Source organism: Eleutherodactylus coqui, chromosome 2, assembly GCF_035609145.1.
Source record: "Eleutherodactylus coqui strain aEleCoq1 chromosome 2, aEleCoq1.hap1, whole genome shotgun sequence".
NCBI classification, from domain to species: Eukaryota; Metazoa; Chordata; class Amphibia; order Anura; family Eleutherodactylidae; genus Eleutherodactylus; species Eleutherodactylus coqui.
Window position 1 is genome coordinate 329,506,301 of NC_089838.1, and position 23,298 is coordinate 329,529,598.

The window sequence follows — 23,298 nt, forward strand, 5'->3', positions numbered from 1 at the left end:
TAATGTTACCGACACATACCTATCACTGCCATACCGTACACCACTGTATCCGGCTGTGCACATAACTAATGCTAACAGCACACCTACCCAACACCGCCACGTGGTACAGACTAACGCTACCGGCACACGAGTACGGCACTCACACACATCACGTAGCCCCGCCACACCGTACTACCATAAATACCGCCATACCCGGCTGAGCACTACACTAATCTACTGACAACAGGCGCTGATGAACGCCGCTCTGGATGTGACTAGTGTCCCCTCAGTCACCTATAAGTATGTGCCCCCCGTGACACGACACACAGAGTTCATCACATCAGGCTTTATTATAGTCATCATAACAGTAACAAAATCCACAAGAGATTCGGGAGACATCACGAGACGGGAAACCGGGGCAACTCGTTCCCGAGGATCACCTGGCGCTCCACGCCCGCTTCAGTGATGGCGGCAAGACGGATGACGCCCCCGCTGGATCCATCCCGCTCCATCGCCAGAGCCATAGCTGCAAGGAGAGGAAGACGGTCAACTACAATACAACAGTCTTTAACACCCGGCAGGGGGAGGAGCCAACTTGTAGCCCCTCCTATATACATAATTATCACCAAGCAGGGGGAGGAGCCAACTCGAAGCCCCTCCTATATACATTATAGGAGCAGACTCATAGCCCTCTGCTGTATATATCACCCTGCAGGAGGAGGAGCAGACTCATAGCTCCCTTCTGTATATATCACCCTGCAGGGGGAGGAGCAGACTCATTGCCCCCTTCTGTATATATCACCCTGCAGGGGGAGGAGCAGACTCATAGCCCCCTTCTGTATATATCACCCTGCAGGAGGAGGGGCAGACTCATAGCCCCCTTCTGTATACATCACCCTGCAGGGGGAGGGGCAGACTCATAGCCCCCTTCTGTATATATCACCCTGCAGGAGGAGGAGCAGACTCATAGCCCCCTTCTGTATATCTCACCCTGCAGGAGGAGGAGCAGACTCATAGCTCCCTTCTGTATATATCACCCTGTAGGAGGAGGAGCAGACTCATAGCCCCCTTCTGTATATATATCACCCTGCAGGAGGAGGGGCAGACTCACAGCTCCCTTCTGTATATATCACCCTGCAGGAGGAGGGGCAGACTCATAGCTCCCTTCTGTATATATATATCACCCTGCAGGAGGAGGTGCAGACTCATAGCTCCCTTCTGTATATATCACCCTGCAGGAGGAGGAGCAGACTCATAGCTCCCTTCTGTATATATCACCCTGCAAGAGGAGGAGCAGACTCATAGCCCCCTTCTGTATATATCACCCTGCAGGAGGAGGAGCAGACTCATAGCTCCCTTCTGTATATATTACCCTGCAGGAGGAGGAGCAGACTCATAGCCCCCTTCTGTATATATCACCCTGCAGGAGGAGGAGCAGACTCATAGCCCCCTTCTGTATATATCACCCTGCAGGGGGAGGGGCAGACTCATAGCCCCCTTCTGTATATATCACCCTGCAGGAGGAGGAGCAGACTCATAGCTCCCTTCTGTATATATCGCCCTGCAGGAGGAGGAGCAGACTCATAGCTCCCTTCTGTATATATCACCCTGCAGGGGGTGGAGCAGACTCATAGCTCCCTTCTGTATATATCACCCTGCAGGAGGAGGAGCAGACTCATAGCCCCCTTCTGTATATATCACCCTGCAGGGGGAGGAGCCGACTCATAGCCCCCTTCTGTATATATCACCCTCAGGGGGAGGAGCAGACTCATAGCCCCCTTCTGTATATATCACCCTGCAGGAGGAGGAGCAGACTCATAGCTCCCTTCTGTATATATCGCCCTGCAGGAGGAGGAGCAGACTCATAGCTCCCTTCTGTATATATCACCCTGCAGGGGGTGGAGCAGACTCACAGCCCCCTTCTGTATATATCACCCTGCAGGGGGAGGAGCAGACTCATAGCCCCCTTCTGTATATATCACTCTGCAGGGGGAGGGGCAGACTCATAGCCCCCTTCTGTATATATCACCCTGCAGGGGGAGGGGCAGACTCATAGCCCCCTTCTGTATATATCACCCTGCAGGAGGAGGAGCAGACTCATAGCCCCCTTCTGTATATATCACCCTGCAGGGGGAGGGGCAGACTCATAGCCCCCTTCTGTATATATCACCCTGCAGGGGGAGGGGCAGACTCATAGCCCCCTTCTGTATATATCACCCTGCAGGGGGAGGAGCAGACTCATAGCCCCCTTCTGTATATATCACCCTGCAGGAGGAGGAGCAGACTCATGGCCCCTTTCTGTATATATCACCCTGCAGGGGGAGGGGCTATGATTTGGTCATGTGATCTCACCATTTGCTGTAAACTTCAGACATTCCTCCTTCGTCATTCCTGGTTTGTAAGTAGAATCCACAAAGCCGTAGATGTAGGTGCTGCCGGAGCCGCCTATGGAGAACGGCTGGTGGACCATCATGCCTCCCATGGGCACCGTGTACACCTGCAACATAGACACATGATATACAGCCGGTCAGGGATGTTCCAGTGGGGTCAGAGACATCCTTTGTGTAGATAAAGAGGTTGGTGGTGGGGGGGACGGATGTTCTGTGTGGGAGGAGCCAGGGATGTTCCGCAGGGGCGGGTTCTCTTACCTGCCCTCCTTTCCTCTGGTCCCATCCAGCTACGATGATGCCGGCCATCAGGTCCTCGCGGTACCTGTAGCACATCTCCTTGAAGAGGTTGGCCGCTGTGTGGACGAGGGGCAGCGTGCCCAGCTCAATGCTGCAGGGAGACGGATACAAGATATAAGGGGGGACCCCGCTCCTGTGTACCCCCCGCCAGAGGGGGAGGGCAAGACAAGGTAATATACAAACTTAAAGGGGACCTCCATGGCACAGACTCCCTCATGAATCATGGAGATCTTACGTGCTGCTGACTAGGCGGTGCCAGTGGGCACTAGAGCCGCTGCCTGGCACTGCACCCCCCGTGACTGCGGGCGTCCGCTGATTCACTGCTTCACGTTTCTCCAAACAGTAGAGGAGCCCTAATTATACCCAAAGAGTGCCGAGAGCCGCTACTACCCCAGATCTCAGATTAACCCTTCAGTGACTGTCGCCCCCTGCAGGTCACACTTAGTAGTTATTTACATTTCCCGGCCGTTTACGGGACGTCACTGTAATGTGCTGGAGGATTAAAGAAGCCCGGGAATAAAAATTATATTAAAAAAAAAATTGCAATCGCGTCATTTTTGGGGCTTTTGTTTTTGCAGCGTCCGCAGTAGAGTAACACGGACAGGTCGCCGTTATCCTGCGAGTCGGTGCGACGACGGCGAGAACAGCTTTATATCGGATTATTACTCCATAGAAAAAAAAAATGGCGTCGCCATCTTGTGGCCGCGGGCGATTCCTCAGCTGCAGCCGTGGGGGGCTGACATTTTAATTCTAAACTTTTTCTTGCTATCCCCACATCTCCTCACATCGCGGCAGGTAAAGGGTGGAGCCGCGGGGAGCGGATGTCTCTCCTGCTTCAGCAGCTGCCGGACTGTTATCCGCAGACGACCCCCCGCGCCTCTGGTGTAGTCAAAACCACGACTGCATCAGAATAAAGCCGTCACTGGGGGGTTTATGGCTTACACCCGTGATGGCGAAGCTATGACACACGTAGCCATAGTCGCTGACACGCGGCCGCTCACCCTGTTAGTGAATACAGGCAGGGGCCGTGGCTTCCCTGCTGGTATTCACTAACCAGCACTACTAGCAGCTCTGATCCCGGCGCACACTGTGATGTCAGTGTGAGGCCAAGATCCTCCTCCCCTGACATCTCCTACCTATTGGTTCCGCGAGAGTGTCCAGGGGAGGAGGCGTCCGGCAGCACACTGACATCACAGTGTGCGCCGGAGATCATCGCTGCTAGCGGCGCGCCGACACAGAAGGAGCAGCGCTTCCAGGAGGTAAGTATGTGGGTCTCGGGGGCCACTGTCACTGCTGGGGGCCGCTGTGGGGGGCCACTGTCACTGCTGCGGGCTCATCATTACTGAGATCAGGCAGCGAGAGGCGGGGCCTGTGCTATGGGGGTTTGGGGTTTATTAAACATAGTTATATATTACAATTATACATATTTGTTATTTAAACTATAAATATCCCAAATTTATGTTTTTTCCCCGAAATGCCACACCATCCGAGTTATGTTCGGTTTTTTGGCGAATTTTGACACACCGAGCTCTAAAGGTTGCCCATCACTGGCTTACACTGCAGCACATCCTAATAGACCATCTCATGGATGACAGTCCGGGGGGCTTCAGAAGATCCCAAGCTGCCATGACACCCAGAGGGCTCTTACCTGTGGAAGCCCAGCTGGTAGGTGACGGCATCGGCGATGGCCTGGGTGTCGGCGGCGCTGCCGGAGCGGCAGCAGAAGATGCGGTCGTGTACCGGGGTGAGCTTGTCCGTGACTCTGTTAGCAATGTACGCCCTGCGGAGAGGAAACAAGGTCAGCGCCCGATACCGCAGGTATATAAGCCCCGCCCCTCTGAGGCCAGGGGCATGATGGGTAAGGGGGCGCTATGACAGTACAGCCCCATCTACAAACAAAGGGTGGAGGGGGCTGTGATCCCTGTATATGTAGGGGGAGCGCTATGATTCCCACCCCTCCCGGTGGTACGGCCCAGTAATCACGCACTCACATACCCGGTGGTACGGCCCAGTAATCACGCACTCACATACCCGGTGGTACGGCCCAGTAATCACGCACTCACATACCCGGTGGTACGGCCCAGTAATCACGCACTCACATACCCGGTGGTCGTCCTGGAATCAGCGCCAATAACCACACCGCCATCAAACTCCACCGCCATGATCGTCGTCTGCAGAGAGAAGAGATCATCATCATCATCAATCATCATACCCCCACCCCCGCATATAACACCGGCCCACGGCAACATCTCCCAGGGTGACATTCTGATGATGGTCCAGCAGGTGGCAGCAGCAAGACGGCGGCTCTCAGTTCATGAAATGTCAGTCGCCATCATTAGGGGGGAGGGGAGGGGGGGAGCATTAAAAAGAGCTAAAACACACCGGAACACAGCGGACGGCGCTCGACCGTGAAGCCTTATTACAATCAATGGAGACGTTTCACAGCCTTTAGCGCGGTGTTTGCAGCGCTGTGTGAGCGGCCGGCAGCTTCCTACATGGCGAGCGGGATGTTGTCCCGATACCGCGCTCATGAGCGTGCGATTTGTGTCTAAGCCGCCTCCCACCCTTCAGGGCGGCTGCGATCCCGCGGTTCGGTGAGCGTTTCCCGTTTTCAGCGGGAGCCTCGCGCTCATCCGCGTCCTGCGGGGCTTCCGGCCCGCTGAGAACAAGGTGCGATGTGTCGGAGGAGCGCGCAGGGATCAGCCGCGCCGCGGAAGGATGAGGTCACATCCCGCCTCTGACACGCACGGATCTGGCGTGATCTCCACCCGTGTGGCAGCGTCCTCGGCTCGTTCGCACAGCTGTGAGCGCAGATCAGACGTACAAATAAGGCCGGCGGGGGCGCAACCCCGACCGTGGTTTCCCCCCCTGCGTATGTTGTGCGCATCTCCCGGGCCCGCTGATCTGAGCGTTTCCTGCACACAACATGGCGGCGCTGCGGATTATTTTACATGAATAAATCAGTGAAGCGGGCTGTATTCACGCCGTTATCACACGGACGCGTCCGCCCCTCCCCCGCAGTCACAGTATTCACGCCGTTATCACACGGACGCGTCCGCCCCTCCCCCGCAGTCACAGTATTCACGCCGTTATCACACGGACGCGTCCGCCCCTCCCCCGCCCGCAGTCACAGTATTCACGCCGTTATCACACGGACGCGTCCGCCCCTCCCCCGCCCGCAGTCACAGTATTCACGCCGTTATCACACGGACGCGTCCGCCCCTCCCCCGCCCGCAGTCACAGTATTCACGCCGTTATCACACGGACGCGGCGTGGACACGCTGGTGACACCGAGCGCTGAGGTCCAGGCCGCGGAATGACAGCTGACAACCAGCATGGCCGCCATCACCGCTGCGGTGGGCTGTTCGCTCTCCCGCTGACCGGCCTACAGGGGGCGCAGAGTGACGCCCCCACTGTGATGGCGGCCGGAGCGGGGGTCCGCTGAGCGCTCAGCACAGATCAGTGCGTTAGCGGACCATCGCCGCAGTAGGCGGGGCCACGGCGGCCCTAATGGTTGTCACCCAGCTTTCCCAGGAGCCACCACGCTGGATGGTGACCCCTGTGTGCAGGCAGTGTAGACCCCCAACTAGAGGCCACCACCTATAATGCTGCGCCAGGTGGAACTACAAGTCCCAGCAGCACATGTGCTGCATCACCGGCCTGCTGCCAGGCTCCGCCCGGCCTCCCCTGCTGCTCTCCCCCGGACCGCCGCACTCACCCCGGTGGTCACTTCCCGGCTCATCCAGTCCAGCTCCATGTTATCCGCGCTCATCTGCGCCGCAGCCCCGGGACTCAGCACCCGAACCGCCGCCATCGTCCTGTGTTCTGCGGACAGAGATGGAGACAATGTAGACTTCCGGCGCGCGGAGGTGACGCCAGCAGGGTGTACAAAGATGGCCGCCCGCGGCGTATTAGCCTTTTACACCCCATCTCTACACAATTCGCAACCTGATTGGTTGTTTGGATTTACTCCTTCGCGGTGATTGGTTATTTTGGTGGGCTGATTCAAAGTGATTGGTTACTTCTGTTGGCTGATTCACGGTGATTGGTTGTTAGGGATAGGGATATATGCCCGCCGGTGCAACCACGTGACAGCACAGAACGCCGCGCAATACCAGCTCTGAAAGATGACTGGGCGATTCCAGACGTGGGTGTACAAAGATGGCGGATGCAACGTCATGGGAGACGGCTTGTGGAAACAGAAGTGACGGGGAGGAGCACAAAGATGGCGGCGGGGTCACCGCAATAATGTCACAGAATAGGCAAATGTAACCTGAAAGTGTAATAATATGATGGGACGGCTGAATATAAAGGCGCATTCACAGCTGCAGTCATGTAGTACAGCGCCCTCCCGTGGACGATGATGGAAGCTGTCTGGCTCCTGGCAGCTATTGTCCCAGACTGCGCTATTTTATGGCGGCTCAGATATAAATGTGACGGCGGCCAACAACTGACTCGCACCACAATACGGCCAATCCCTTCAGTCCGGCAACCGGTCATTTATTAGGCGCACATGTACACGTCCGTCCGAGCGTACAGCGGACTCTGGCGGCGCGAACCCATAACAGCTGGTCCGGCCGTCCGTGAAAACAAAACCGCAGCGGGTTCGGAAAACAGACCGTGCGACGTTACAGTCAGCAGGAGCGCGGGAGCAGCGGACGGTATATGAACGCCGTCCGCGCCATCTGCCATTCTTAATGCATTCTTGCGGACAGCGTACGGACGCGAGCGTGTGAACAACCTGCAGACAGCGGCCGCCCCAGCGAGGATCGTTCCCGGCCGTTACACCGGAGGGAGCCTCACTCAGTGAATGGCGGCCGCCCGCCTTCAGTCACAGTAAGCAGACCGCCATTCGCAGGTTGTACTGTTTACACGGCCGCGCCGCCACTCACAGACTGAACGAGAAGCGAACAAATTCGTGTCCGTTGTTCAGTCGCCGCAGCATTTACGCCGCACGGTAATCCGCTGGACGCAGAATCTGAACAATTAGCGGCCGTGTCGAAGGGTCCCGGAGGCTCGATCGCACGGCCATATTTGTGTAGCGTATTACACGCGTGATATGCAGTGAATAGAACCCTCTGATTTCAATGGGTTCACTCACATGGGCGTATTTTTTATCGCGATGTGTGATCACAGAATAAATACGCGGCGTCTTCTATCTTTTGCGCACAAGAGCCCATTGAAATCATTGGCCTTGCATAAATGCGCGCGACATACGCAGAAAGCCTACGTATTTGTGGCGCATTTACACACAAAATCAATGTAGTTTTGTGCGTGTAAACGCGCGGTGTATTTGCGCACACAAATATACGGAGTAGCAGGCGAAGTACGCGGGCAAAACTATTTTTCGGCCGCTCAAACACGCTGCGCAGTCCGTCACACAATGTAACGTTGTAGTATTGTAATATGGTGTAGTATTCATACTGACCACTAGAGGTCAGTGCAACACCCTGTATTACTGACCCTCTCACTTTACAGCCTGCTGTGAGTCCCACTCCCAGCAGTCCACAGCACCTTCCTATCAGGACCCAACGCAGCCTCAGATGCTCCATGTGGCGGTGTCTGGTACTGCAGCTCAGTCCTGTTGGCCGCGTCACTTGAATGGGCCTAGCTGCAATACCAGACACACGGAAACCTCCGAGCAGGTCCAAGTGATGCCATTACTCCTCCTTCCGCTGATCAGTGGTGGTCCCAGAGATGGGACCCCACCAATCGTACTGAATGACGGGTCTGCCTGCCGCTTCGGCGGGATCTATTCTGTTCCTATCTCTTTCTTGGTGAGGGATCCCCACTCATCTCGGTCTAGGGGGCTCCAGGTAAGTTAAACCTCAGGAGGTGGGGGGAGGCCACCAGAAAAATCCACGTACCACTGAGTGACTACCATCATGGCCATCCTGATTGGCTTCTCCGTAGCCACCCATGGAGAAGTCTTGGTTCGTTGGGGGATGGTGGAGGTAAAGGGGTTGTCCAGTTGTAAACTATTGGTGGCCAGTCTGCGAGATAAGTCATTGATAGTAGATGAGCGGAGGTCCACCACCCACCATCCCCACTCATCAACTGTTCTGGGGGCTAGTTCACTTAGGCTGCCTGTCCACGGCCGGGACAGAATATCGCTAGCGGAGGAGGGGGAGCACTGACAGGTCTCCGCGATGAGCCTGTCTAATAGATGGGCTCACTTCGGAGAATTGTGACAAACCGCAGCAGGCCACGATTTTAATCCCGTGAGTCGAGAATCGCTATGATTCTCCACTCCTGGACGCTGGCTGCGCTTTCCATAGTTAGCCTATGGAAAGCGTGTCATGCGAGGTCCGCTGGTGATTTATCGCCGCGGATCTCGCAATGACAACTTGCTCGTGGACAGGCAGCCTTAGGCATTGAGATCATTTCTGCAGGAAGCACACAGCTCTGTTCTCACTGCAGTGGTCAGGCTCGGTATTACAGGTTGAGTTCCCATTGAACTGAATGGCCTGTAATACCAAGCCTGGCCACTAGAGTGAGAATGGAGCTGTCTGCTTCCAGCAGAGATCAGCTCAATGCAGGAATGGATCAGTCCTGAGAATGGCTAATCAGTGGGCTTTTTGGGCAGCTGACCTCCACTGATCTACTGATGGCTTACTCTAAGAATAGGCCACTAATAGTTTACAAGTAGACAACCCCTTTTAGACTGTCCTGTAAGAGTTACAGAAACCCCCATTCACATTGATGGAGTGTGCCCCCCCATGGACCAGCATGTCTCTGTTGTTGGGATCGGTGGTGTTCCCTGTGAATGCATCCATGATTCAAAGTCCATCTGTATCCCAGGAGCTCACTTCACCGCCATACCCCTCCTCCCCCAAACTCATTCTTACCTGGTGCTCCCCCCTGTGGGGACCTCCTGTCTAGCAGCCTCTAGCTCATGACGTCTGTAAGGATCAGATATCAGCCATGTAACCACCTATATAAGGGAGTCTTTAAAGAGTGAGAATTCAGCTTTTTGCCCTGAGTTAGCCCCCTTTAAAGGAACCCCCAAATTCTTCCTTCTGGGCACCTTATGACTGCTCCTCCTGGGTAACGGCTGCAAAGTATTTCCAGTTCAGTCCAGGTTGGCCTGTCACTATAGCCGTAGACTGGAGATCTGAGGAATGGTGACTGTACGATTTTGACGATGTTGCCAAAAGGCTCAACTCTCTGCTGCCCGATCTCAAAGAGCAGAATATGTCTGGACAACCCCTCTAATGTGATGTAGTGCTAACAAAACCCACTAGGGGCGCAACACAACCAACTGCAATCATAGAAACAAGGATTGCCAGAAGCGCTTGAAGGAAGAAAATGGCTTTATTCGAAACCAGCATGTAACACGTTTTGACGGATTACCCTCTTCTTGAGACAGCTGGGCAACACCTGGAGGAGTTCTAAGCTTTCATATCCCCTTAGTGATTATAGCTTGTGGCCATGAACATATATACACAGACTATGAGGATATGAAAACGTGGAACTTCTCCAAATCTGTTGCCCAGCTGTCTGAGGAAGAGGGGGATTCCTCGAAACGTGTTACATGCTGGTTTTCAAATAAAACCATTTTTTTTACTTCAAGCACTTCTGCCGATCCTTATGCTTCTATGATTACAGTCGTTTGGGTTGCGCCCCCTACTGGGCTTTGTTTGCACCACATTAGTCTTTGATGCTTATGTGATCTTTGGCTCATTAGTGATACTAGGCCAGCAGCACCTATCATGTTACTCGCCCTCCAACCTTATCACTCGGAGGTAGATGCTCACCGCTTGAAGCTAATTGCACCGAGCCTCCTCAATTTTTTTCTATTCCACCCCTTCAATAGGCGTCCATGGCCAGCAGAAGAAAGCAAAGGCCCATTTAGGCACAACGATTATCGCTTAAAATTTGCTCGAAAGCCATCTTTTGAGCGATAATCGTTGGGTGTAAATGTGCCCATCTTTCACTTTTCTGCCGAACGATGAATTTTAGTTCCGCATGAAATCCATTGTTAGCAGAACAGCTGATAAGAAGGACCGCACGCTGTGTTCTGCCCGGGGAGCGCTGATTACATTGTCTCAGCTGTCAGCCCCGCCGGCAGAACAAAGGGAATGTAATCAGGGAACAGCGGGTGGTCTATTCCCTGAATACAGCTTCCAGTGGCTCACACACTACTAATTAGTACTAATAGGCATTAGTAACAAGTAGTAGTTTATGCAAAATGATCAATCAAAAGCCATCTTGTGAGCGATCATCTTTGTGTGTAAATGCACCTTAATACATCCACTTGGTAACCTTCATTAGCATGTGATGTGTGTACCCTCGCCAAGGCCTCCCCCTCCTCTGACAACACTTAATGCTTACTAGCCGTGCCCACCAGCACTGAGGTATCTTAAACCACTCTCCCTGTCATGTGATCTCAGGAAGAAGTTGTGTGTCAATCAAAAGAAACAAATGTCTCCTCCCTCAACCACCTCCTGAGGTAAGGATGAGGGCTGAGGAAAAAGTGTTCTCTTTATTAACTTACAGGCATAGTAAAATGAAAAATACACGTGTCTAGTGATCTGAGCATGGCACTGAAGACATGAGGGGATGTTATAGTCCTTCCCGGAGATGTCCTTGAAGGGGATTGCTTGTAACAACCAATAGGATTGTAGCTTTAGTTCACCAACCTCAGCTTGAAATATCACAGTTAGAACTATGTATGGGATGTTTCCCAACCTAGTAGGGGGCGCCTATTGGATGAAGCAAAGAGTGATGGGAAGCGCAGTATTGATGACGGTCTTCTGGTTCTAGGACGTTCTGTGTCTCGGTGTCGGGCGCAGTGCTGTTTTGGCACATTCTTTACCTATATTCACAGTATAAGGAACATTGAGATATTAAGTCTCTAAAAATGTCTCAAGAAATGTCTGAGAAAGTGCAACCTACAATGAATAGAAGGCCTGGGTTACATGGGGAATTCTGGGGCATTGTGATACGGGGGTTGTATAGTGGAAGTTTCATGTGATTTGGGTAAATATTTAGTAGTATTTATTTACTGGGGTTTGACCGGCATGTGGCATGAGATTTGGTGTCACCATCACATTGAGCCTACAGGCTGTGTATGGCCAGAGTCACCGTGTAACCCAGGCCTAAGTTTCTAGGCTCTAATGCATGTACATTTCCTATTAACTGGTGCAAACATGATTTTGGTAGGTCCCGCTTCCCACTCCTTTGGAAAAGTCTTGTTAGGACCGCACCAGATGTCTACTGTCTCAACCTCCCCTCCGTATGCCTATGAGGTCTGACAACTTTCTACAGTTCTCCATCTTGAATGTGTCAGCCTTCTCCCTTAATCTCTGGTCTCCGTAAAGACGGGCAAGGTTGGCCAAGTCAGACCTCTGCTGTTTCTCTTTCCAACAACCCGCTTGAACTTGCTCAGCGTATTCTTTCTCCACCGCCCTCTCAAGCTCCACCAGTATTTGACCTCGATAACGGTTCTGAAAATTTTGGCCAACAAAATACGGGACTCCCCGACTGCTGGTTTCCCGGGGGATTGTTAGACCAGAAGAAGGTTTAGGATGAAGACTGTAAGATGGAGCGGTGGCGGTCATTTGTGCAACAACTGATACCACCACTAGGATCAGGACGGGTAAGACCTGGATGAAGGCGGAATAGGCGGATTTCGGTGGACCGCCTTCTTCTTCCTCCTCCTGTCTTCTAGGCCGTTTTATATTATGTTTCTCCATCTCTTCACGCCATCTCGACTTCTTGGGTTCTTGACCTCTCTTCTCCCACCACTTTGGACTTGTTCGTCCGGCATCTTGTTTTCTCTCCTGTTGGGTCTTCGGTCTTCCTGGCTCTCGTTTGACTTCTTTCTGCCCCTTTGATTGACCGCCTTCCTGTTTCTGCTCTTGCCATTGTCTCCTTTGTTCATTGGAGGCCTCCTCTCTCGATCTCCATTCTTGGCCATCGTTTTGTCTCATACTTTCTCTCTGCTGCCATTTTGTTCTGTCTTCCATATCATCCTCTGATGACCACCTCTGCCATCTCCCATCTGGCTCATCTCTTCTAGTTGATCGCGGTGGCTGTCGTGGACGACCATTGAAGGCGTAAGCAGCTCGGGCAGAAAAGTGACCCCTGAAAAATAGATCAAAGATCTCATCTGTTGTCAGGTCGTGGTCAGAAGTTGCTTGAGCTCTGCCTTGGGAATCGTCATAAGCTTTTTTCTTAGTTGGATCACTGAGAACCGCAAAAGCCTTCCCAATAGTCTAAAAAGAAACATAAGATTAAATTAGTATAGCAAGAAGCCACAAGTACAAGAACAATGGCGATAAGCAGCTCACACACTAACATGGGGACACACTTTGAGACACTGAGAACAGATGTGTTTGACACACTTATGGGGGGATCTGCATCTGATACACTTATGAGGACCTCTAAGGAGGACACGTTATGAGGGCATCTGCAGAAGACACACTTATGGGGGATCTGTGGCTTGCATGATAACCTTATGACCCGCTCAATAGCGGGGTTCTAAGTGTGACCCTCCTATCCCCTCTGTGAACTTAATTCTTGAAATGGCCCTTTAATCAGGGTACTCTTAGGCACTCATAAAAATGACCAAGACTGTTACCGGTGGTTTCCTGGCACTGTTTATAGAGGCTTTCTCTGGGTGACATTGTTGACCCTTTATGCCTCAAGGCATATAGCTACATCCCAGACGCATGGGGTTTGTATGGAGCAAGACTGGGAGCTGATTTTGCACCACACAAAGTGGGGCCCAGCTGTCAAAGACAGCCGACACCAGCTCACAACGGCTGCGATTACCATTGATGCTGATTGCAGCTGATAATCCATTAAGTGCCCAGATCAGTGTTTAGGGGCTCTGAACGACCCCCCGAAAATGGGGTTGCAAGGTGCCATTTGATTGCCAAGGCAGCCTCGAGCCTTCTGAAGGCCCACAGGGCTGCCATGACTGATTGCCTAATAAGACCTGTATGTGGCATGTCTTGACAGACTTCCTGTCAAAATGTAGCATAATGCAATACTGTGGTATTGCATTATACTGCAGGGGCAATCAAATGCTCACAAGTTCAAATCCCCTTTGGTGGCAAAAAAAAAAATGTAAAAATGAGTGAAAAAAAGGTTTTTTTAATTATTAAAAAAATAAAGGATCATAAAAGTAAGGAAAAAAATCCCATATTTTTGTAATAAAAAAGCTAAAAAACCCCCAAAGCATATTTGGTATCACCGCATCTGTAAAAGTCTGATCTAGCGAAGTAACACATTATTTATCCCACATGGTGAACATTGTTAAAAAAAAAAAGCACAATATACAATGATGCTTTTTTTTGGTCACCCCGTCTAAAAGAAAAAGTGTAATAAAAAATGATCAAAAAGTCATGTGTAGCCCAAAATGGTAGCAATAGAAACTATGGGACGTCCCATAAAAACTCACACAACTATGTAAAGTTTTGGCGGTCAGAAGATCACAGCAGAAAATCATTTTCTTTCAAAAATATTTTACAAGAAATGTCTTCTTATGCGTATATGTGAGACCTCCTTACTAGCCGTCCCATCGTAAGTCCTGCCTTACATCCTTGCCCATTCTGTGCCCCGAGTAAGTTGCCAAGACAGTGGTTGTTGTGCAGATCAGCATAGCAATCATAGCGTCAGACGTCTTATGCCACCACCATTCTGTTTTGGAGCATCCTTAAATCTATACTTTTTATGCAATCGTTCACAAGCCCCACCTCCTTTGCGGGACCATTGGGAAGTACAGTGATATAAAAGTCTACATACCCCTGTTAGAATGACTGATTGTTAAAATATCCAACAAAGATGAATCATTTCAGACTTATTTCCCCTCCATGTGGCCCGCTATCTGTACAAGCCCACTGGAGAACTAACTGAAATGTTTTAGGGTGGAAAAATAACAAAACTACAATAATGTGGTTGCATAAGTGTTCACACCCTCTTATACTTGAAGATGGGGTTGGTTCAGAATCAGCCAATCACATGTGACCTCCTGTTCACTAGTAGTCTGCACTCCGCCCCCATTATCTAGAGTGATTCCGATTCCCCATATAAAGTTCGGCTCTTCTGGGATTTTCCTGACATTTTCTTAGTTGGTCCATAAAGATCTTACAGCTCATCAAAGGGGTCTGATTGTTGGAAGGTGTCAGTCAGGAGGAGGGGGGCAAGACATCTCCAAGACATCACAGGTACCATGGAGCACAGGGGAGACCGTCAGCAAGAAGTGGACCACAACATCTCCAAGGCATTACATGTACCATGGAACACGGGAGACCGTCAGCAAGAAGGGGACCACAACATCTCCAAGGCATTACATGTACCACGGAGCACAGAGGAGACCGTTAGCAAGAAGGGGACCACAACATCTCCAAGGCATTACATGTACCACGGAGCACAGGGGAGACCGTTAGCAAGAAGTGGGTTTCATTTGGCACAACAGTGACATCACCGAGAACTGGACGTCCCTCAAAAATTGCTGAAAATACTTGGAAAAAAATTGGTCCAGGAGGCCGACAGCAACACTGAAGGAGCTGCAGGAGTGTCTGTTAAGTCCTGGTTGTGTAGTCATGTGACCACCAGTTCCCGTATTCTTCATATGTCTGGACTGTAAGGCAGGGGGGGTGGTGGGGGGTAAGACGGAAGTCATATCTAACAAAGAAGACCATCCAAGCCCGGCCATGTTTTACCAAAACCTCCATCCGGTCTGCCAGCAGTCTGTGGGGAACGTTTTCTGTCTGATGAGACTGAGGGGAACTTGTTGGCCAGAATCCCAGAAGGGATGTTTGGTGTAAAGCCAACACTGCCGTCACCAGAAGACCCCCAGACCGCAGTGACACTAGTGGGGGGCAGCATTATGTGGGGGGCTGTTCTGCTGTTGGAACTGGGGCTTTAGTCAAGGGGAGGGAATTAAGAACAGTTTCAAATATCCATCCATTTTGACACAAAACCCTCAGGTCTCGGCTAAAAAGCTGAAGAGGAATTTCACCTTTCGGTAGGACAATGACCCAAAGCAGAGCGCCAAATCACCAAAAGAGTAGTTTTCCTAGAAGAAGATTGGAGTTTTGGAATGTCCCAGCCAGAGCCCAGACCTCAATCCCATTGAAGATCTGTGGGTGACCTGAAGAGGGCGCTAGACATAAGATGCCATCACAATCTGACAGATTTGCAGCGCTTGTGCAAGAAAGGATGGGCAAAGATTGCCAGGTCAAGATGTGCCAAGCTGCTAGACACCGACCCAAAAAGACATAAAGTCTTAAAGTCATAGGGTTCATCAACAAAGTTATTAGTTTTGGGGGTTTGCAGATTTATGCAGCCACATTATTTTTGTTTTTTTCTGTTAATTTTTCCACACTGAAAGATTCCAGGGTGTTTTTCAGTGGGATTGTCCAGATAACGGGTCCATGGAGGCGAAAGGACTCTGAAAGGATTCATTTTTGTCTGGTTTTTAACTTGGCGAAAACCCCTTGTCATTTCCCGAGCGGTGCGCAGAGCTTATATATCCGCTGTATGAGATGTATCTCCTGCAGTCCGTCCATCAGCAAGAAGTGGGAGCCAAGTAGACCGGGGGCCCAAACGGGCTCTTCAGAGTGAACCCTTGGTAAATACAGTTTAAAAAATAAATAATTGAACCCTTTGGTATCAGGCCGCCTGTTCTCGGGCATCGCGCTTTAAAGCAAGCAGATGTCCACCGTGGGAGAACATTTAAAGTCACTGCAATTTATCGCAGCTTTTGATCACGCCATGCCATAATTTTATGCGAGCGTAAAATCGCAATGGAGTTCCGCTCGTGGACAGCGGTCTGCGTTTAACATAGTTATCCTATGGAAAGCGTTTCATGCGTTACCTGCGTGCAGATTATCGCTGCGGATAGCGCAATGAACAATCGCCCGAGGACAGGAGGCTTTTTCTGAATTTCTGCCTTGATTTCTAATACAATGTGGTCCAATTGTATCTAAGTCACAGTTCTAGAAGAACACAATGTAACTAGTAACACATAGACAGCTGTGCTGCTCATGTCTTCTATTGAGCACATTGAATAACATCTGCAGTATAGGGAGAAAAAAAAATAAGTGAACCTCCAAGAGCTGATTGGCAAAACGTGCTTCAATTAAGGAGATTATATTAGAAGCCTGGGGTGTACAGGGGTTTTACCTGTTAGATATGAATCCTGGTTACTGACAGATCTGTTCTCAAGATGGTGGGAGTCATGTCTTGATGCAAAAAACGAAGACCTCAGAATTTGTGTGAAGTCCTGGATGTACAGCAATCCACAGTTATCTACAGATGGAGAACATTCAGGACTGTCCTACTCTCCCCAGGGACGTCCTATTGTATCACTGCAAGAGCACAACGGGCAATCCTGTATGAGGGGAGAAAGAACCCAAGGAAGAGAGACGAAGACCTACAGAAGACTCTACAGGCTGCAGAAATCTCAGCCCACGTGTCCTCTACTACCAAAACACTGACCAGGAATGGGGATCATGGCAGGGCACCACAAGCTGTTAGCCAGGTTCTCATGGGACAGAATTCTCGCAGCTTGGCTGCACGGGAAAACCTCAAGATTTCCACAGGATAAGCGCAGCTTCAAAACCCGCGGCCTTTAGCCGCAAATTTTGGAGCAGCTTCGTTGCCTGCATCTTCGCTGCGGAGAGGAGAGAGGCTGCTGCAGAAAAAAAAGAGTTGACATGCCGCGTCTTTGTTTTCCGCACGGCATGTCAGTTTCAGTGCGGCTTGGCCACAGGATGTGCACGAAATTTTTGCAAAATCTCAGCCACTTTGCTGGCTAATCCCGGGATTAGGAGCCGTAGGCGGATTTGCCATGCAGACAGTCCGCACGGAAATTCTGCGGCAATTCCACCCAGTGTGGACCCAGCCTTACTGTCCAAAAAAGACACTGCATCCTGTCTTAGTTTTGCCTGAAACCACATGGATGTTCCACAATGCTGCTGGGAAATGTTCTGTGGATGGATAGGACAAAAGTGGGACTTTATATAACAAATAGACAATGTTGACTTTGAAGGAAGAAGAACTCTGCACTCCAATGCCAAAACCTCACCAACTGTGAAGTATGGTGGAGGAAGCATCATAGTTGGGGACTCTGGTGGATGGGGCATCATGGATGAGGACATTGATGGAGGGAGCATCATAGTTGGGGACTACGGTGGATGGGGCATCATGGATGGGGACCTTGGTGGATGGAGCATCATGGATGTGGACCTTGGTAGATGGAGCATCATAGTTGGGGGCTTCGGTGGAGGGAGCATCATGATTGGTAACCTTGATGGAGGGAGCATCATAATTGGGCACTACGGTGGACAGGGCATCATGGATGGGGTCTACAGTGGAGAGAGCATCATGAATGGGAATCTTGGTGGATGGAGCATCATAGTTGGGGGCTACAGTGGAGGGAGCATCATGAATGGGGACCTCGGTGGGCGGGAATCATGGTTTGTGACTGCTTTGCTCCTCAGGTCCTGGATGCCTTATGATCATTAAGGAAACAATGCATTCTAAGGCCGGCTGCTCACGGCCGTGACGGGCTCCGCCGCGGAATATTCCGCGGCGAAGCCCATCACGGCGCCCCCCAGAGACCCCATACTTACCAGCGGATCCGGCGTCTTGGGTCCCGCATGACGCTTCGGTGTGACGCGCCGCAGCGTCATTTGACACGCTGGCCACGTCACAAGACACACCCACAGCGTCACATGATGTGGCCGGCCGTGTCATATGACGCGCCGGCCGCGTAATATGACACGGCGGTGGTGTGCTATAGCGGAAGATAGCGTGAGCGGATGGCTTCCATTGACTGCAATGGAAGCTGGCCGCGCGTACACCCGCGGCAAATAGAGCATGCCGCGGGTGAGGACGGGAGATTTCACGGTGCGGAATTCCGCGACGGAATTCCGCACCATGAGCATTGTGCTATTAGGTTCAATAGAACCTAATAGCTGCGGGCAACGCGGCGGAAATCCGTCCGTGGGAAGGAGGCCTCAGGGTGACTACCCACTACAGTCTTTTTTCACTGCGAAATTCGCTGTGGTTTTTTTTCTGCAGGGGTCTATGGGACTTGTAATGTTAGAATCGCGATCGCGCAAAAACACGATTTCACGGTAAATTGCGATTTTGCGCGATCGTGATTTTAACATTACAAGTCCCATAGACCCCTGCAGAAAAAAAAACTCTGCGAATTTCGCAGTGAAAAAAAACTGTAGTGGGTGGGCGCCCTGAGGTAGATACGTCCAATATCTTACAGCGGCAGCCATAATACAACAAAAGTAAATCAACTGAAGAACAGTAAAAAAAGAAGATTTGTGTTTTGGAATAGTCAAGTCAGAGTCCTGACCTCAACTCTATCGAGATGCGGTGGGATGACTTGAAGAGTGCTGTGCATGCAAGGCATCCCAAAAATATTGCTGAACTGAAAAACATTTGTGGGGAGGAAAAGTCCAAAATTATTCCTCAATTTTATACAAAATTTACCAGCAGCTACAGGAAACATTTGCGGAGGTGATTGCTGATAAAAGGGGATCTAAATGTTTTTACATTCAGGGGTTCACTTACATTTTCCCCCAGCCCTGTGGATATTACTCGGCATGCTCAATAACAGACGTGTGTGTTATTAGTTACATTGTGTCTGTCCACAATGGTGTCCACATTTTATCTGTAACGAGTGCAGGAATCTGGGTAATTCTAAGGGGTTCACTTACTTTTTCTTCAAACGTTCCGGATTTCTTCTATATTGTGTTAAGTTCTATGCATTGGCTTATCTGTTTGCAGGAAAGCTGGGTGACCGCCGTCATGGCTGGCATCACGGTAGGGTTCTCATCTGGCTTTTCTTGACCTCCGAAGGGTTAATGTACCTACTTATTCTGCGTGTCCTCTTTACCCCCCCATCGGGGGTCTTGGACATCTGGGTGCCGCATCCTATGTGTGTTTTAGCGCTGACCTTTTTGGCTACCGTCACCTGGCTGGTAACTGACCGACCTGCCCGGTAATTGATACCAAAAGGCCAGTATTAAATTTAGTCTCCCATCATCCTCCGGGATGCTGACACAAACGCCTTTGCCACACTAAGGATGCTTACATTACCATCTTCACTTCCCTAGTCTACCAGGCTCGCTTACATTAACCCATTCACTGCCCTAGACCAACAGGGATTCCTATATTAACTCCTTCACTGCCTCCTAGATCACAACGGATTTCGCCATTGATCTCTTTAATACACAAGATCACAGAGGATGTAGACACAGAATATAAACAGGCTGTACAAGTGATCTCTGCCATCGTTCGCTCACGTGTCAGGATTGGCTGACCAGTGGGGCCCCAAGTCTTTATGCTTCCTGAGGCGAAGTGTGAAATTGTGTCCCCCCTTTGCCAAAAATCTAATTTTACAGTCATTGAAAGTGAAATCCAACACTTATTGAAAACATTAGGACTAGAGATGAGCGAACGTGCTCAATAAGGGCAATTACTCGAGCGAGTATTGTCCTTAGCGAGTACCTGCCCGCTCGAAAGAAAAGATTTGGGTGCCTGCAGGGGTGAGCGGTGAGTTGCAGAAGTGAGCAGGAGGGAGCGGGTGGGGGGGGGGAGAGATCTCCCCCCCCCCCATTCCTCCCCGCTCTCCCCCACCGCCGGCACCCAAATCTTTTCTTCCGAGCGGGCAGGTACTCGCTAAGGACAATACTCGCTCGAGTGATTGCCCTTAGCGAGTATGCTCGCTCATCTCTAATTAAGACCTATCTGTAGTGGTGGAGCAATAGTGCCCCGGTAGTGACTCCAATAGTGTTTGCCTTAAGGGCTCCCAATAGTAATAGTGATCCCCCCCCCCCTCAGTGGCCCTAGTAGTGATAGAGACTCTGTTAGTGGCCCCAGTACTAATAGCGCCCCTGTTATTGGCCACAGTAGTCATAGTGACCCCATAGTGGCCCCAGTATTCATAGTGACCCCAGTAGACAAAGTGGTCCCCATAGTTGCCTCAATAGTGATAGTGTCCCCCATAGTGGCTTCAGTAATAACAGTGCCCCACAGCCAAGCAGCAACCCAACAACCATTTAACTCACTTGCTCTAGTTCTGGTCTGGTGGCAGCTGGCGCCATCGGACCAGGACAACAGAACAAGTGAGTTAACTACTTGTTGGGTTTCTGCCCAGCCAGCTCACAGGTGGTTATTATTTTTTACCGGCGATTAACATGTCCAGTAAAAATTAAATAACGTCTCTGTAGCAATCTGCAGGCCCTTGGAGGTCTTTATCATAAAGGAGTCTGCTTTACCATAAAGGTGGGTGACAGCCATTGTAGAAGCTCTGAAGGCAGCCATATTGATTGTCTCCCTCCTTTCCTAGAATCCAGCACACACCATCCACTAGCCTTCACATTGGCTCACCATCCCTGTTCACCTTGAAGGCCTCTGTAGCTCCTGGGGAGCTGTTCTTATCCGGGTGGTATCTCAGCGCCAGTTTCCGATATGCCTTCCGGATCACCTCGGTGTTGGCATCCCTCCTGACTCCAAGGACTCTGTAATGATCCTCCTGGTCTTCAAAACCTTGTATCACCCCCTCCTCTTCTTCTTCTTCATCGTCTTCCTCATCCTCCTCCTCATCATCATCCTCCTCGTCCTCATGCCACTCTGGCCTGCCACAGTTCCCACAACCCGCATAGTGGTTCTGGTGGGCCCAGAAGTCGCGTTGCTCATAATGACCATGTGTTGGTCCAGAGTGGTCTTCATCACCTTCAAAGTAACCTCCCCGTATGGCCTGTATGAGGCCAGCAGCCGTGCGGGTGGGGTAGAGGCTTTGGGCCTGATACAGGTAGTTCAGAGCATCTCCCGTTCTCCCACACTGGAGGCGCACCCGTGCGATCTTTATTAGCATCTCCGCTCTTTGTCGATCCATCTTAACAGCCGATACTACTAAGAAAGTCCTTATCTCAGCCAAAAACAAAAAATTCTGAGGAAATAACCAAAAATTTTGAAAAGAAATTCTAAGTTTTTTCAAAGTCCTTGGAGGTTTTTCTGTATTTCATTAGAAGCCTTAAATAAATAACAATGAATAAATTATATTTCTTAAGATTCCGAGAAGTTTTCACAGTTCAGAGTTTCCACTTCATCGTTATTGTTGGATAATTAATAAACGTTAAATTAAGATACAAATCCGACCAGAAGTCTCGGGCATTCCCGGGCGTTCTTCACCGCATCTTCTCCTCTTTTTCTCCACTTGCTGTGATGATACCAAAATTTTCTTACATCTTTCCATAAAATGCAATGATTGCCAGCTTGTATCAGCGCGTAGCGAGTGGCTGGAGTTACCCTTCAGAAGTCAGGCTGCTCCCGAGTGACATGGTGACACGGCTTGCCAGCTAGCGTACGGAGGTGTCACAGTTGGCGTGGGCAGCGAGCGCGGTCCTGGATGTTGATGGAGGTGTTACGGCTTTTTCGCAGCCTGTCGTTGAAACGCATCAAGGGCTCTGGGGTGTCAGCAGCTGCTGATGAATATGGCGCCCCGTAGCCTCGGGATGGCAGCGTCCTGTGCAGTGTTTGCTGGGAATGCCAGCCGCTTGTGTAAGCGTACAATCCTGCTGATGTCGGGATCCTCGGCATCCGGCGAGCCGGTGATTATTGCAGCATCCGGAGGATGAGATGATTATAATGCAGCATTTATGTCGCTGTCATCGCCATCCGCACGGTGCGGCTGCAGAGATGTCAGTAATCCCAGCATCCCCCTCCTGTATGAACCGGAGCGCAGGAGCCAGGCATCCTATGTTGATGGCCTCCTTTCATATCCCTTCCCCCACCAATCCTATAAAAAGCCTTGGAGAGAGGCCGCACACTACAGACAGCAGCAGCTGATCCTCCGCAGCCCAAGGGATGATGGGAAATGTAGTTCTTAGCAGTCTTACCATAATATACTCATTGTAGTCACATCCCTCCTGTAGAAGGAGTATATATATATATATATATATATATATATATATATATATATATATATATATATATTCATTGTCAGTAACATCCCTCACCTAGAAGGAGTATATATATATATTTTTTTTTTTTTAAATTTTCTTTTCTCTCATTGTCAGTAACATCCCTCACCTAGGAGTATATATATATATATATATATATTCACTCATTGGCAGTAACATCCCTCCCCTTGAGGGGATATATGTATACTGTGAAGTAAATATGTTGGGTGGTTTTCTATGTTGCCTGGGAAGTGATATCCCGACTGACTGTAAGTGATGATTTGGGACTAGGAGACGGAGTGCTTGCTCATACAGAAGGTACATAAGTCTCCTGTAGCCCCTGCTAGTATCCTGCACTCTCCTCACTGCTGGTCAATAGAAAAGAACTCCAGGGTCACAAGGTTTTTATAAGAGTTGAGAATGACATGGACGCTTGAACGTGAAGTTGTACTTTTGATTGCATTAGGATTGTTGCATACATTATTTGTGTTGTGCTGTAAAAGTGGTGCGAGGCCGGAGGAAGGGATAGCTGACCGCTCGTTTTCCATAGGGAATACCAGGATCCTGTGTAGAGTTCCAGACCTATACAGTCTGCCAGTGGTATAAAGTGAGCCGACATGAAGGCCCATTTACACGGAATGCAGGGCAACCCGCCGAATTATCATGGCGTCATTAATAGGTTGCTGGTC

At 50.4% G+C, this 23,298-nt stretch overlaps 2 protein-coding genes across 2 annotated transcripts; both read right to left on the reverse strand.

The window, feature by feature from the left end:
• Nucleotides 1–310: 310 nt before the first annotated feature.
• Nucleotides 311–6,535, reverse strand: PSMB6 (proteasome 20S subunit beta 6). The gene is made up of 6 exons (XM_066593847.1): nt 6,385–6,535; nt 4,770–4,837; nt 4,315–4,446; nt 2,628–2,757; nt 2,332–2,476; nt 311–505 (listed from the first exon to the last, which is right to left on the reverse strand). Exons 1-6 carry the CDS (start codon nt 6,478–6,480, stop codon nt 378–380), a joined length of 699 nt encoding a protein of 232 aa, XP_066449944.1. The 5' UTR covers nt 6,481–6,535; the 3' UTR covers nt 311–377.
• Nucleotides 6,536–11,132: 4,597 nt separating this feature from the next.
• LOC136613040 (dnaJ homolog subfamily C member 18-like) lies at nt 11,133–22,431 on the reverse strand. The gene is made up of 2 exons (XM_066593848.1): nt 21,049–22,431; nt 11,133–12,886 (listed from the first exon to the last, which is right to left on the reverse strand). The coding sequence occupies exons 1-2, from the start codon at nt 21,541–21,543 to the stop codon at nt 11,891–11,893; spliced, it is 1,491 nt and encodes a 496-aa protein (XP_066449945.1). The 5' UTR covers nt 21,544–22,431; the 3' UTR covers nt 11,133–11,890.
• Nucleotides 22,432–23,298: the final 867 nt, after the last annotated feature.

What these genes read in the sequence shown, in the direction of transcription:
- PSMB6 (XM_066593847.1), bottom strand. Translation starts at nt 6,480, where the DNA reads ATGGCGGCGGTTCGGGTGCTGAGTCCCGGGGCTGCGGCGCAGATGAGC. An exon ending in ACCAGAGGAAAGGAGGGCAG is followed by an intron (nt 2,477 to 2,627) that starts GTAAGAGAACCC and finishes TCTATGTTGCAG; the next exon opens with GTGTACACGGTGCCCATGGG. An exon ending in TCTGAAGTTTACAGCAAATG is followed by an intron (nt 506 to 2,331) that starts GTGAGATCACAT and finishes CTCTCCTTGCAG; the next exon opens with CTATGGCTCTGGCGATGGAG.
- LOC136613040 (XM_066593848.1), bottom strand. Translation starts at nt 21,543, where the DNA reads ATGGATCGACAAAGAGCGGAGATGCTAATAAAGATCGCACGGGTGCGC. An exon ending in GAGCTACAGAGGCCTTCAAG is followed by an intron (nt 12,887 to 21,048) that starts GTGAACAGGGAT and finishes GTTTCTTTTTAG; the next exon opens with ACTATTGGGAAGGCTTTTGC.